This window comes from Physella acuta, unplaced genomic scaffold (genome assembly GCF_028476545.2).
Source record: "Physella acuta isolate Inbredline_101_S28 unplaced genomic scaffold, ASM2847654v3 ptg000272l, whole genome shotgun sequence".
In the NCBI taxonomy this organism is placed as follows: Eukaryota; Metazoa; Mollusca; class Gastropoda; family Physidae; genus Physella; species Physella acuta.
The window spans coordinates 212,688-228,304 of NW_026731791.1; the positions used below are offsets into that span (position 1 = coordinate 212,688).

The following is a 15,617-nucleotide window of genomic DNA, read 5'->3' on the forward strand; positions in this document are numbered from 1 at the left end:
TTGAAAAGTATATATTTTAGTTGTCTATATTCGTAATAGTTTTCAAATGATATATTTCACGTTTTGATTACCACCAAGACATTCTTAGATATCCATAATTTGACTTGTCTTAGCTCCACCCCCCTCTCTTTCCTAGTTGAGCATTAATTGTTGTCCCTTAATGGACTGGGCGGATGTCCCGGTCTTGGAAGAGTAATTCATTTGGGGTAGAGATGCTTTATAGGGATGAGCCAATAGGATATTGATTTGTGTTGTGCAGTGCAGCCAACAAACCGTTTTCGAAAAGGAAACTGGGTCGTCTAGTGTGTCAAGCTACTTTAATGTTTAGCATGTTCAATGAGATACGGATATGGTGTTTGCAGTCTTCCAATTGTATAAATACACTAAGCTGTTAGAGTAAAGAGTATGCTATAAGTACCCTAAGTTTGATAAACTACTTAGAAGCTTGAGGGTGAACAATACTTTTTATGAATTACAATTTTCTTAAACTATCATTTCATAATCTAAGAGAGTTTAGCAGTCGCTTCTAAAAATCAGGATCAATGTGACCAAGTGTGCTTGAGACTAAGAGACACTGTCATGACAACAACTCCGGCTAGAGAAACCTTTCCTGATGTCCCAATCATCCTTAATTACACATTGCCAACACCTGAGACGACGACCAATAAACCAGAGGAAACAGAAAAGTGCATCAATATCTCTAGCAAAAACTGTGTTTGTATTGGGAAAGAGAATCCCAATTTTTCCAATATTACTTCAACTTATCGTACATTTGAAGGTAACTAGAACTATACATACATAATTCTATTATTATATCTAAACTATATATAATTATACACACACACACACATATATATATATATATATATATATATATATATATATATATATATATATTGAGAGAGAGAGAGAGAGAGAGAGAGATACTCTCTAAACAGTGTTACACTATTCTGTTTTGACAACCCATTGTAACACAAACATTTTTTTTTAAATGTGTCCAACTTATTTTAAGCTGATGCAACAATGGAGTTTGCTTTAAGCCTGACCACAGCGGTTTCTTTAGTAATGAACATCGTGATGGGAATCGTGATGTAAGTTTTTCGTTTTTTAATATAAAGCTTTTCTAATACATTTAAGGGGGTAGGCGCCCGTAAAAAAATCATTAGAAAAACAATTATTTCCCTAAAGCTTTTTCAAGGTACTTCCGCATATGTATTTTCACTAAAACACAATTGGTAAGAAAATCTTGGTAACTATGACACGGCTGTCATCTTGAACAATTAATCTATCCGTTATTTCCACCATTTGTAAAATATTATATTTAGAATACTAAGCAAATATCTGCAAATTTTGGGTACGGTAAAATAACTAAATTTTTGGGAATTTCGGTGTCTTTATTTTATTGTTAAAATGTATTAAAGTATTAAATTTGAAACTTTTTGTTGTTAATACTAAATGGAAATCGCGACAAACAATGGATACAAAATTCATCGAAAACAGTATTAAAGTATTTAAAAAATACTTAACAACATGAGATTTAAAATTTAATTTTTTTAAAGTCAATTAATCATTTCATACAAGTATTATAATTGTTATAAATTTAAATATGTTCCGCTCTTAAAGTTTTAAGCCGACTAAAAAATGTTGATTATTATTTTTTTCCCCCTCAGATATTGGGTAGTCACCAAGAACAGGCGCCTCACCAGACAGAAGACGAGACCAGCGCTAAATGTAGACATCCTTAAACGTGGACCCTTCCCCACGCCTGACCCCCATCCCGAATCTATAGCTGTTGAAGGTTTAACCAGACAAATATCTACCGGGTTTGAACGAGAGGCAAACAACAACGACACAGAGGAAACGGCTTACTCGGATATTGATCAGGTTCAGAATGAGATAGCAAAATCTTCATTGTGCAGTGATGGGGCTGGTGACACGCAGACGTTAACTGGCCCTCGGGTCGTATCTGATGGCGCTGGTGACACGCAGACGTTAACTGGCCCTCAAGTCGTATCTGATGGCGCTGGTGACACGCAGACGTTAACTGGCCCTCAAGTCGTATCTGATGGCGCTGGTGACACGCAGACGTTAACTGGCCCTCAAGTCGTATATGATGGCGCTGGTGACACGCAGACGTTAACTGACCCTCAAGTCGTATCTGATGCAGTTGCTCCACCAGCCCCGATTGTTTCAAATCAAGAATCCACGTACAATCACCTTCGGATAAACAATGGACTCATAACACATGTTGACACCGTGTATGGGGACAACAGCGCAAACTAGCGTAGTAGAATCTGATTATATTGCAATCAGATACTCGAGTAGCAATGTCTATTATGACATCATCACTTCGAGTAACGATGTATATGTTGACATCAGCACTTCGAGTAATACTTATGACGTGTAACCACACTGTCAATGAAAATTCTGGCAGCGTGAAGTAAAAAATCTTTTTACCATAGTACACCATTTTATTTTAAATATTTTCTAGCAAATTATTACACACTTGATCATTACTTTTTATACGTTGCATGCTTATTTCTTCCATTAAATTTAATATTACAGTTAATGCATGACAATAACCATCTTATATATGACAAAATGTTAAAAGTCAATTGGTTTGAATGCAATCTCAAACTTAAATAGAATGATAATTAATTTTAAAATATTAAACAAAAAGTTATCAAAATCATTTCTTGTTCTTATTTATAAATGCATTATATCTGCTCATTAATGTAGTATTGAATATGGTCCTAGGAAGCTAATCAAAAGAATATTTCAAGCAAATATCAGACAAATGTAAGCAAAACTTAAAATTTTACCGTCAAAATAATGAATAAAAAATGTACAAAACAAACAGAAAAATGACAATGATTTTTAACGTCATAGTTCACAAAATATTGATCCTAAATCGTTCTTCGGTTTATGGTTGGCAAAAAGCCTTTTTACTTTATAGTAAAATATAGTGCGAACAATTGAAATTGAGACATTTTTTTTATCTTTTAAATATTCAACTAAACCCAGTTCTTCAATCTAGTATGTATGTATGTGAGTATGTCTGTTCATCTGTCTGTATGTTGACATGATATCTTGAGTTCCGTTTCAGTGAGTCGCAAGCAATTTCAAATACACGCATTTGATTTAACATCTTATTTTTTTATTTACATTTTTTAAGCACTGTACGGTAACCGGAAGTGGCAATTAACACTCTATTCTAGTTTCACATGTCAACTTTAGCTTGGTTTACTGTAGGCTTACATATAAAGTTTGGGACGAGTGATTGTCTATGTTTTTAAATCTTTTACTGTAAATACTTAATTTAAAAAGCTCGAGACAAAAAAATAAGAACTTGTTTAAACAAAATGATTTGGCGTTAATTTAAATTAAAATTTGCTGAAAATTGACTTCCCATGCAGTTCTATATTTTGTGGGCGTATGTAGGTAAATAAGAAAAAATCACCCACCCTGTGCCTTTATAGGAACTGTTGGTAAAAAGTTTTGTCATGGCCTGGATCATTGACTGAAAATGTACTTTGGTCAAACGTTATACTCAGCTTTATAAGCTATGAGCTAGAGATAAGCCTTGCCGAGACTCCAAACATATTGTATCGTACGATATTAAGTTGGATATAATCAAATACTCAAAGTAGTGGCCTCTATGCCGTATATTTTGACATGAAATTTAATTGACCAGTAGTCTTATCAACACACTGTAGTTGCTGGTATTGCTAAACGAAAAAAAACTATTTAGAATTAAAATATTGTGTTTAGTCTAGGATTGAAGACAAAGTTACTGTTTTGTTGATGAAAGATTTTTAGAGGAGTATGGTCAACACTATCAAGTTTTTAAAATAAACGAGAAAGACTAATAAACAATAGGTATGTATGGCCTGACATTAGACCCGGAATAGACTCCGAAATAAATACTCATTGACTGCTGCGTTGTAGTTTGTTCTTGGTTGGACAAAGGCTATGGAAGCAAATCCAAAAAGAAAAGCAGGCTGAAATCGGAGTCAATGGCCTCAATGGCGCATAACCTTAATTGTGATGGATCATGGAAGCATGGTCGAGTCGGCAAAGCTCATGGTTGATAAATTCGAAAAAAAAATCTCGAGATCAAACCCTCTGGCAGATAAGGCTCGATCCCTCCCAACACTAAAAATTAAGAACGAAGAAGAAGAAGACACAAAGGACAGAAAATATAAACAGCCATCGAGATAGTTAGATGGGCCAAACAACCTGCTATTTTACTGTCTTGGCCCTTGTTGATAAAAACATTCGATCAGGCAAAAATTTATAAAACAATATAAACTGATGTAATCATTATCACCATTTCTCCTTTTTGTTCCATGAGGAACATAGAGCCTCTATCAAAGTTTTCAACTCCAAACGCGAAAATTCTTTCCTATCCTTTAGGCCTCTCTTCAGCACGCTACACCATTTCTTTCTGGGTCGGCCAGTGCTTGCCTTGGCGACTCCACTCCAAGTTATAAACTTATGTGCGTTAATAATGTTAGAAATGACCCTTGGAATGTTTTCAATTTGATATTAAAACTGTCTCAGTAATCAGGAGGAAATGACCTTGAAGCTGCTACTCACAGATACGGCCATTCACTCACCAGCGTCATGCTGGAAATATGGAATGTTTGAGATAATGTCAAGTGGAAGTTGTAGATATAGATAAGTGGTTCATGACGAAAAACGTTAAGTATTTTAACCTGCTTATTTGCGATCACTTAGTTAAACATGCACAACTTTCTAAAGTTCATTGCCTTACAATTAAAACTGTTGAGTTGTAGCTATTTTTAGATACTTTTTTTTTACCACATGCTTATTGGATCGCCAGTGTTAGGTAGTGTAAAAAAATAATACCTTATAAACGTATTCTTCTATAGCGTGCAGGTAATATTTGCTTATTGTTATTGTGGTCACTAATAATGTTGCTGTTAAATGTAGCGTTTTTCTTTCAAATTCGAAATACATGATAAAGGCGATAGGTACATGCTGGGTAGACTCACCCCTTTCGGGTACGTAAACGTAATTATAGGTGTTAATTTAATGTGGCAACAGATCATGAAGGCGTGAATGTGCCTACTCAGCTATCTTTAATTACCTTCAACAAAGTTTTCACCATATTGGCCACCGCTGGTCTTTTAATTCTTACGAGCTGTCCCGCGATGTAGCATACGCCGCTATTTAGTTGTTTTATTTCCTATTTTTCCTATTTGGTGAATTCAACACTACCAATGCTGCGACTGAACATATTTTGCTTTAAATCACCATCAGTATCTAGTGAAGGACGATTATCCTCACCCTCACTTTCCACTCCTCTCACCCCCTCCCCTCCCCTTCCCCCGTGAAAGCAGCCATCCGTGATGACAGTTTACAGACGACAATGAAAAGATCAAGCAGAAAGTGTTATTACCTCCCCTTAGTTTCAAATCGTTTAAAAACTAAATTATCTGCCCCCTAATAGCCGTCACGTAAACAGCTCACCAGACTGGTTGGGGTTGGGGTGGTAGCGTTATGGTCTGTTGAGGTTACGTCTTGGTGGTGTCTCGCATGGTCCACATGAAGAGAATTATATAAATAGAGAATTATATATATATATATATATATATATATATATATATATATATACATATATATATATATATATGTAACTAGGGGAAGTTACCAGACATAAGAACGCGGTACAGCGCTGTCAACTTTGACACGACTGATGTAATAACACAGGTGGTGGCTGATAACGATCAGAAAGCCAAGGCGTAGTATCTCGGGAAGCGATACGAAAGACGGTCTGTCAACTTTGATGTGACAGGATGCAGATGGCTTATTAAATCGGACTGTACAACAGAAGCGGCGTAATGCAACGATTACGATTACGAGTATGATAGGACCGAATATGATTACGGATATGAAGGGGATAAATAAGGAAGGCGACGGCTGGGCTGGCAGTCTCTCAGTCTCTCTCTCTCTCGCTCTCGCTCGATCAGTCAGTCTGTGTGGCAGTATCAAGTTGGTTATTGAACGGGTTAGCCGTATTGTGTTAAGAAGGACGTTAGACATGTGTATTCAGTTAGATGAAGCCTAGTGAGGACTGTTGGGGGTCCGTTGATTCAGACTATTATTGTGAAACATCTCTCTTGATTCATTATATTATTGTGAAGCATTCTTTGATTCATGTAATAAAAGGATCAATAATGAACCTGCATCTTCGAGTATCTATGCTGTGGTCAATGTTGTGTGGAATGAGTGGTTAGACTCGGGAAGGTCACATTTGGCGTTGTCGGCAGGGTAGCCAGAGACTCGTTACATTTGGCGTTGTCGGCAGGATAGACTCGGGGACTCGTTACATTTGGCGCTGCGACCAGGATGAATTCAACGAGACTTGCCGCTTTAGGCACCCATAGTCAACCTAGTTCATAACTGTGTTTAGTGTGTGTGTGAATTCGGATATTCAGGAACAGTGAAAATTGAGGAACGAGGAAAATTTTTTTCATACACACACGGTAAGAAAGAACTCTTTTTTCTAAAGGAATAAAATGTCTACTCTGGACGAGAAGCAGACCCATATTGTGGTCCTGCCCAGAGAGTCCCACATTAACAAATTTTACGGGGACGGTGATCCAACTTTGACCAACAGGTTCAGTGAAGAGGTCAAAGCGGCCTGGGCCTCGAGAAACATGTCACCAGAGGAAAGATTAAGACTGCTGATGGGCAGTATAGGAGAGACGGTTAGGGCAGAGGTCAAATGCCACGATAAAACCGTCCAATCAGATCCAGATAAGGTGCTGGATCTAATTATGGAGACCTTTGGGGAGAGACGGTCGGGATCGCAACTGCTATCGCGGTTCGTAGGCTTAAAGCAGAGAATGGCGGAGAGTGTGATGGAGTATTCACACCGAATAAACAGGGCCTTTGATTCGGTAAAGGGCAAAACACCTGACATTGATGTACGCCTACTGAGGGACCAGTTCATCGAGGGGCTAGCAACCCCGATCTTAAGGAGAGAGTTGAAAGAGGAGGTCCACAAAGACCCGCAGTTGACCTTCCTTCAGGTCAGGAACTCAGCGATCCGCAGGTCCGAGGATGAGGACCAATCGAACTGTTCGGTGGACAAAGTCTCTGTGCCGGAACAGAAACAATCCCCACCCACGGGGACCGGCACGGTGGAAACCATGATGGCTCAACTGTTGGCCCACCTGGATAAGGTTGACCAAAGATTGGAGAGGTTGGAAAGCAGGTCAACAGCTGAGAATCAGGAAAAGAACGGGACAAAACAGAGACAGGTTGGACGGCCGCGACCCGCCGGTCCATCACTCCGGTGGACGGCTGACGGTCGACCAATTTGCTTGTCCTGTTCACAACCCGGACATATGGCACGGTACTGCCAGGGAAACGGTCGTCCTCTGTAAGGCAGGGCCAGGCTACAGAGGGGCGAGGTTATGGCCCAAGAAGCAAAATGATGGGAGTCTGTCCCGAAATGGTGATTACGATTGGGGACATCGCGGTGAAGGCAATTGTGGATACAGGCTCCCAGGTGACGACAATCACGGAAAATTTTTACACCAAATGGATGAAAGGAAAAGACCATAGGTTGAGGTCTGACACATGCATGCGCCTGACGGCAGCTAATGGACTAACCATTCCATACTGTGGTTATTTTCTGGCGGATGTCGTGGTGGCGGGACATAGGTTGAAGCAGGTTGGGGTGTTCGTTACGAAACACAACCTAGAGACAAATGTGTCAAATATACCTTGCCTGTTGGGCATGAATATTCTTGGCCAGTTGCCAGAATTTCTTACAAATATTGTCGGATCGACCACACCAGGTCGGGGATCCAAGTTGGCCAGGTTTGCCAAGACCAGAGGAAGGATATCAGTCCCGGCAAACACGGTCAAGGCAATCACATTACAAATTGGTGATAGAAGCGTGAATGGTGATGTGATGATAGAACCATGTGGCGCCGCACTGAGGGCAGGCGTCGTGTTACTGCGGACATACACATCAGCGGAAAATGGACTAGTTCAAGGATTAGTGGCAAATGTTTTGGATGAGGAAATTTTTATACCGCCTAATACTCTGGTAGGAGTACCACAGAACGTCGAGGTACAAAGGTCGGCACAGTGCATCGAACTGAGCAATACCAGCAGTAATGAAGTAACAATTAGGTCGGTCAATGTGACGGCCGAGGTGAAGAAAGAGGATGGCCGATCATATACATTCCCGGAAACTGAGGACCCAAAACTAAATGAATTGTTGAATAAGTACAGGGATATATTTGCCTCGTACGAGGGTGATTTGGGTTACACGGAAGTAATAAAACACCAGATACCCTTACTACAAGACAAGCCGGTGGCGCAACCTTATCGAAGATTACCACCAAGTCACTACTCTGCGGTGAAAGCACACCTGAACGATCTACTAAAAAAGGGAATTATTACAACCAGCACTAGCCCGTATGCGGCACCGATAGTAGTGGTAAAAAAGAAGTCAGGGGAGATAAGACTGTGTTGTGATTACCGGAAATTGAACAATATCACAAGAAGGGATGCATTCCCCTTGCCTCGTATTGATGAATGTCTTGATGCGTTGGGGGGAGCAAGATTTTTTTCTACCTTGGATTTGGCTAGTGGCTACCACCAAGTGGCCATGCACCCCAACGATCAACATAAAACTGCATTTATTTCTCCACTGGGACTGTACGAGTGGACCCGTATGCCGTTTGGTCTAACTAATGCACCTGCTACATTCCAGCGAGTAATGCAGAGTGCTATGAGTGACTTTCTATTTCAAATAATGTTGGTGTACTTGGATGATATACTAGTTTATTAAAAAACTTGGGAGGACCATCTAGAAAGATTAGAACAAGTGTTTCTCCGTCTTAGGGAGATAGGAGTAAAGCTGAACCCAGACAAATGCTGCTTCGGTCTGAAATCGGTACATTTTTTGGGTTACGTGATTTCGTCGGATGGCATCGCCACTGACCCAGATAAAATTGCAGCTGTTAAAGAATGGAAACAGCCAACAACTACGGTAGAGGTCAGATCATTCTTGGGCTTTGCTTCCTATTATAGAAAATTTGTGCCTGGTTTTGCAAAAATTGCCGCACCATTGCATGACTTGGTAAACAAAATGACAAAGAAACACAGTAAGGAGAAAAAGAAAGGTAAAACACAACGGATAGGTGAATTATGGACTGAGGAATGCCTGAACTCGTTTAAGCTATTGAAAAAGGCTTTGACAGAGGCGCCGATATTAGGATACGCAGACTTTGACAAACCATTTCGGCTAGAAATTGACGCCAGCTCTAAAGGTCTGGGAGCTGTGCTATCACAACAACAAAAGCAAGGTTTCAGGGCTATTGCTTATGCCAGTCGAGCTCTGAAGGAATCAGAGAAGAACATGACAAATTACAGCGCCATGAAACTAGAACTTTTGACATTAAAATGGGCTGTGACGGAAAAATTCAGGGACTATTTATTAGGTGCTAAATGTGTGGTATACACTGACAATAACCCCTTGAGTCACCTAAAGACAGCAAAGTTGGGATCCATCGAACAGCGATGGGCAGCAGAATTGGCACTCTTTGACCTAGAGATAAAATATCGCCCGGGGCGGTCCAATGGCAATGCGGACGCCTTATCAAGGAATCCTTACGAGAGACCGGGCGATGAGGAAGAAACGCTGACAGGAATATGTGAGGTCAGAGCGTCAACAGATATCCCTCACGGGGTGCAAGTGAGGCAGAACGGACAGACCGGGGTGGAGCACATTTCCACAGAGCCCGGACATATGGACATTGGTGATTTTAGTTGCCTTAATCACAAAGAAATAAGAAATGCCCAGAGAACGGATAGTGGCTTACAGCCGCTGTTGAAACACGTCCAGGAACAAAAATTCCCAGGAAGAAGGGAAAGAGAACAATTTGGTCGAGAAACAAAGAAAATACTGAGTCAGTGGGACCGTCTCAGTATACAGGATGGTGTTATCATGCGGAGAATTCATGACCAAATTGATGGGACAATACACCAGGTGGTGGTGCCTGGACAATTACGAGAAGAAGTGCTAAGGTTGGCACATGACAGGGCAGGACACCAGGGTCAGGACAGGACGCACAAAATATTACGACGAAGGTGTTACTGGCCCAATATGGAAATGGAGGTCAAACGCCATTGTGAGGCTTGTGTGAGGTGTCAGCATGCGAAAATGCCAGTTGTCAAAATGAGACAGCCATCGGGACACCTATTAGCGACAAAACCACTAGAGATTGTGGCTATGGACTTTACGTCGTTGGAGCAATCATCGGATGGGACGGAACATGTGTTGGTAATGACTGATGTTTTCACCAAATGGACTGTGGCGGTGCCCACACGAGATCAGACTGCCAAAACAGTGGCAAAGGTCTTAATAGAACATTGGTTCATCAAATATGGCATACCAAGACAATTACACTCTGACCAAGGAAGGGCCTTCGAGTCAGAAGTAATTAACCAACTGTGCAGCCACTACGGGATCAACAAATCTAGAACAACCACATTTAATCCGAAAGGAAACGGACAGTGCGAGCGGTTCAACCGCAGCATGCATGATTTGCTGCGTACTCGAGAACCTGAACAGAAAAAACGTTGGCCTGATTTTCTCCCAGAGTTGGTATATCTATACAACTGCACACCCCATGCCACAACCGGCCTTTCGCCATACATGTTGCTGTTCGGACGGGAGGCTCGATTGCCTCTTGACTTGTTCCTAGGAAAAAAGGAGAGTATGACTGGCTCATACACTGCACTGGAATATGTGAATGAACATATGAGACGAATTAGAGAAATGTACAGGGTAGTACAGGAAAGACTAGAACATGAAGCACGGCGAAGGGAACCGCCGGTACAGACAAAGGACCCGCCACTCAAACTGAACGACAGGGTATTACTGCGTAGCCACCCGTTAGGCAGAAACAAAATCCACGACCTCTGGGGACAGGAGATATGGCAAGTCGTGGAGATGCCTAAAGTAGCAGGTGGCCCCTTTAAGATAAGACCCATCGATCACACCAAACCGGATCGGTGGGCGAATATTGCTCAATTAAAGAAATATTGTCATAGTCAAGAAGAGCAGTTACACACAAGGAAACCCAAGACAATTAGGGAACCGGAAACTATAACGGAAATTCACATACCCATCCCGGAACCATGTCACCATCAACAGCGCAACAGCGATACACAAGGGGAGGATAACGGCAACAAGGAGGATCCCGGTCCCTCCAAAAGCAGAGAGGCAGTAGACCATCAGTTAAGTGGTCCGCGGAGAAGTTTGAGAAACAGAAAGAATACGAAATTTTTTGTCAGCAACCATCAATTCTTTCATGGTCGCGCTGGTATGAGAACAGACTGTTCAAAAAGTCATAAAAGTGAACTGGTGAAGGCACCAGACGAAAAAAGGTGGATGTGAATTCTAGAACTGTTTTGTGTCTGAGGAAGATGATGTAGACACATTTGATATGTGAAATAGGGATAACGGTCAATCTTATACGAATGTGACGACATTGACAGTGAGTGGAACAATAAATTTTTTTACGGTGGTGCGATTGACTTTGAAGGACTGCACCTGCCAAGCGTTGTTTGTGGTTGATAACACACAAAAAAGGCAGGGGTGGATGTAACTAGGGGAAGTTACCAGACATAAGAACGCGGTACAGCGCTGTCAACTTTGACACGACTGATGTAATAACACAGGTGGTGGCTGATAACGATCAGAAAGCCAAGGCGTAGTATCTCGGGAAGCGATACGAAAGACGGTCTGTCAACTTTGATGTGACAGGATGCAGATGGCTTATTAAATCGGACTGTACAACAGAAGCGGCGTAATGCAACGATTACGATTACGAGTATGATAGGACCGAATATGATTACGGATATGAAGGGGATAAATAAGGAAGGCGACGGCTGGGCTGGCAGTCTCTCAGTCTCTCTCTCTCTCGCTCTCGCTCGATCAGTCAGTCTGTGTGGCAGTATCAAGTTGGTTATTGAACGGGTTAGCCGTATTGTGTTAAGAAGGACGTTAGACATGTGTATTCAGTTAGATGAAGCCTAGTGAGGACTGTTGGGGGTCCGTTGATTCAGACTATTATTGTGAAACATCTCTCTTGATTCATTATATTATTGTGAAGCATTCTTTGATTCATGTAATAAAAGGATCAATAATGAACCTGCATCTTCGAGTATCTATGCTGTGGTCAATGTTGTGTGGAATGAGTGGTTAGACTCGGGAAGGTCACATTTGGCGTTGTCGGCAGGGTAGCCAGAGACTCGTTACATTTGGCGTTGTCGGCAGGATAGACTCGGGGACTCGTTACATATATATATATATATATATATATATATATATATATATATATATATATATATATATATATATATATATATATATATAAATGTTGAGAAATAGAGCCACTTAAGCGGCGAGTGAGGCGGTCAATGAAAGTTCTGCTAGAGTTAAATGTCAAGAAAGAGCTAATGTATGGGTGGTGCTTGAAGTCGGAAATGTTCTTTAAGAAATACTGAAGTCTAATCAGTGGTGGAAATAGAAAAGCCATTTCGTTTTGCAAAAAATGAACATAAACTATAACTCCCTGCAACATCAGGATCTAATTATTTTAAGAGCAGAATACTTTTTTCTCCCATCGTAAATGAACTTCCGTGCTTCACATACAATCTTTCAATCTCAATGTTCAGTAAGACCAGTAAGATAGTTGACAAGCGATGTTTAGTCAATGCCTTAGAAAACTACGTGATGGATATAGACGGAGATGTCACGCGCTACAGTAACTTCTTTTCACAAATTTTCTCTCACAGTAAATAGATCTAGAAGTGCAGCTGCCGTCAAGCACTCTGCTTTTTTTTGTTATCGAATGCACACTTGTCTTTATTCACGAGTTGCGTCTTCTATCAGCGGTGTTCTTAAAACGTAATATGTTATCAATCGAATTCACGGGACCTTATTTCGCGGGCGTCAGTTTGTCGGTGGCCTGATTTTTGTGAACATTTTGATGGTTTTATTTGTTAAAATTTGTTTGATGGGGCTTTTTCACCGGGTCATTTTGTCAAGCTGTTTGTCGCAGGTTACTTTAAATCGTGTAAGATGATCATCAGCAGTGCCAAAATTACTCGATCCTCTAGAAATAAATTTGGTCGGTACACCAATTTACGAAACCCACATGGACCACATTCAGTTTTCAGTTACGGTGAAAAAACACATGACTATTGTAAAACCAAACGGGTGATAAAATAAAATGTATTTGACATTAGAACTAATTTGACTAAAGAAGACCACCATCTATAGGCAAGGCTTATCAGAGCTTGATGTACAAAGGGTCCACTGTTTTTCATAGCTAGGTAGACTCAAGAGGGCCATCGTCTCGAAACAAGACCAATTAAAGTTATTTGATCTAAAAAGGGACTCAACTGTTCTCTATTCAGTAGGCTAGCAAATGTAGAATAAAATGTAGAATAAAAAGAACCCAACCACAGGTACTCTACACTAATGTACCCGGGTAGACAGATTTTCTTATAATCGCATTCAAATTCTGCTTACTATTGTCTAATACGAAACTAATAGAGAAAGCCAGTTATAGAAAGAGAAAAAACAACGGAATAATTCATTCGGTGATTTTAAAATTCTGGAAAAAAAACAATTATATATTTTAAATGAGAAAATAATCTGTTGTTTAATATTATTCTGATTTCTAGATGTGAAAGTGATACTAATATTAGGCTGTTTGCTGTCTGCTTCTGTTCTAGTCAACCTCGTTCTCGGAATCGCAATGTGAGATTAAATTTTATTCATCTTTTTTTTTAAAAAAAAAGCATTTTATACACAGACCAAAATGTAAATTTATTATCAATTATCTATTTCGAGAATATAAGCGATAGACTTAAGCCATTTGTTTGGTTTGTGGTAGCTCGATCGGATGTTTTTCCTTAAATAGTTTATAATAATCTTAGTTTCTTAACATTGTAATAGGTTAAATTTTTGACCACGGTAGGTCTACTGGTGTTACTGGTATTTTTTTAAACCAGAAAAAGATATCGAAAATTACCCAAACATTGAAAGAATTCGTAGTGTTCATTTTTATACTTATGTATGAAATTTCGGTTACCTAAATAAACCAACACTCAAATTGTCGTGTCCCCATGCCAATGTAATGAAATCACATTTCCGGTTACTGAAAATTATTCAAAATTTGATAGTTACTTGTGTATATAATGTAATACGTTTATTTGAAATTTCGTTCACCAACCTTAAACGGTATTGGCTTTTAAGAAACCGGAGGTAGAGTAAGAAACACTTCCGGTTACTGGAAATCGCTACATAGCTAAAGCGTTACTTAAATTATCATGTTCTTATACTTATGGAGACAGACATGAAGACAACATTGCAAAACTAAGTTTTTCCGACTCAAAGGGCGGTAGAAAAGGTCATCCTTTTTTAGAAATCTCGATTTGTTTTTTTTTTGCTTTTTTTTACACTATACAATATTTCCAGTTTTTAATTCAGACTCCATTATTTCAGCTGCTGGATCATCAGACGGTATAGGCGTGTAGTGAAAAGAATTCCAAGACTTGACGTATCTTGTACACACTCTTCAACTACTGAGCTTAATCATCTAATGTAGTATACTTTAGTCTATGATCAATACACAAGTACTTACAGTTACAACATTCCAAAACAAATAGTAATCAAAAAGAATGAAATGGAAATTTAAACTAAAGATACTCGGGAAGCTCAGCAGTTAATTCAAGTCCTAGATCTCTAACTCTCAACAGTGGATTGTTTAATTACCTGACATTTCATTAGTTGTTACTTGTAAACATTTTCTAACATTTAGACATTTGTAAATGTAGTTATTTGACTCATGAGGTATGGTGGCCAGTGCTTTAGAAAAATACGTGGTGGATATAGGTGGAGATATCTGACTCGCTAAATTGGCCAACTAGAATCATCATGAGCTTCATGTCGAAGTACATATGTTGAAGAACATATAACTTACGTTGAAGAACAAAAAACATATGTTGAAGAACAAAGAACATATATTAAAGAACAAAGAACGTATGTGGAATAACAAAGAACATATGTTTAACAATAACGAACATATGTTGCAAAACCAAACAACATTTGTTGAGGAACAAGCAACATATGATGAAGAACAAAGAACATAGTTGAATAACAAGACACTAAAAATAAAAACATCGGTAATTAGTAAATTGTTGCTTTCAATACATAAACACTAATGTACTCATTTTTTAAAGTTTACATCTTTACATACTAGAGTATTTAAAAAATAAACGTATGTCTTTCATTGCTAATTTGTTTTGATGTTATGGTTGATCTTTCTGATTATTTTGATTTCATATAGCAGGTTTATTCTATTTAAAAGGCGTTTCAACGGTAACGTACATAAGGAGGGGAAGAGGGGGAGGTGAGAGGGCCGGGGGATCTGCCGCTACCAATCAGGCCTTTTTTGTAAACTTTTTAAAGTGAAACTTCAGAGACTATTGCAATTGAATTCTTCAATACTTTAATAGAGGTCGTTTTTGTAGATGGTTTAAGCTTAGGC

General features: G+C 39.5%; 1 protein-coding gene across 1 annotated transcript; it reads left to right on the forward strand.

The window, feature by feature from the left end:
* Positions 1-1,012: 1,012 nt before the first annotated feature.
* Positions 1,013-2,640, forward strand: LOC131939283 (uncharacterized). The gene is made up of 2 exons (XM_059297497.1): positions 1,013-1,091; positions 1,671-2,640. The coding sequence occupies exons 1-2, from the start codon at positions 1,024-1,026 to the stop codon at positions 2,281-2,283; spliced, it is 681 nt and encodes a 226-aa protein (XP_059153480.1). The 5' UTR covers positions 1,013-1,023; the 3' UTR covers positions 2,284-2,640.
* Positions 2,641-15,617: the final 12,977 nt, after the last annotated feature.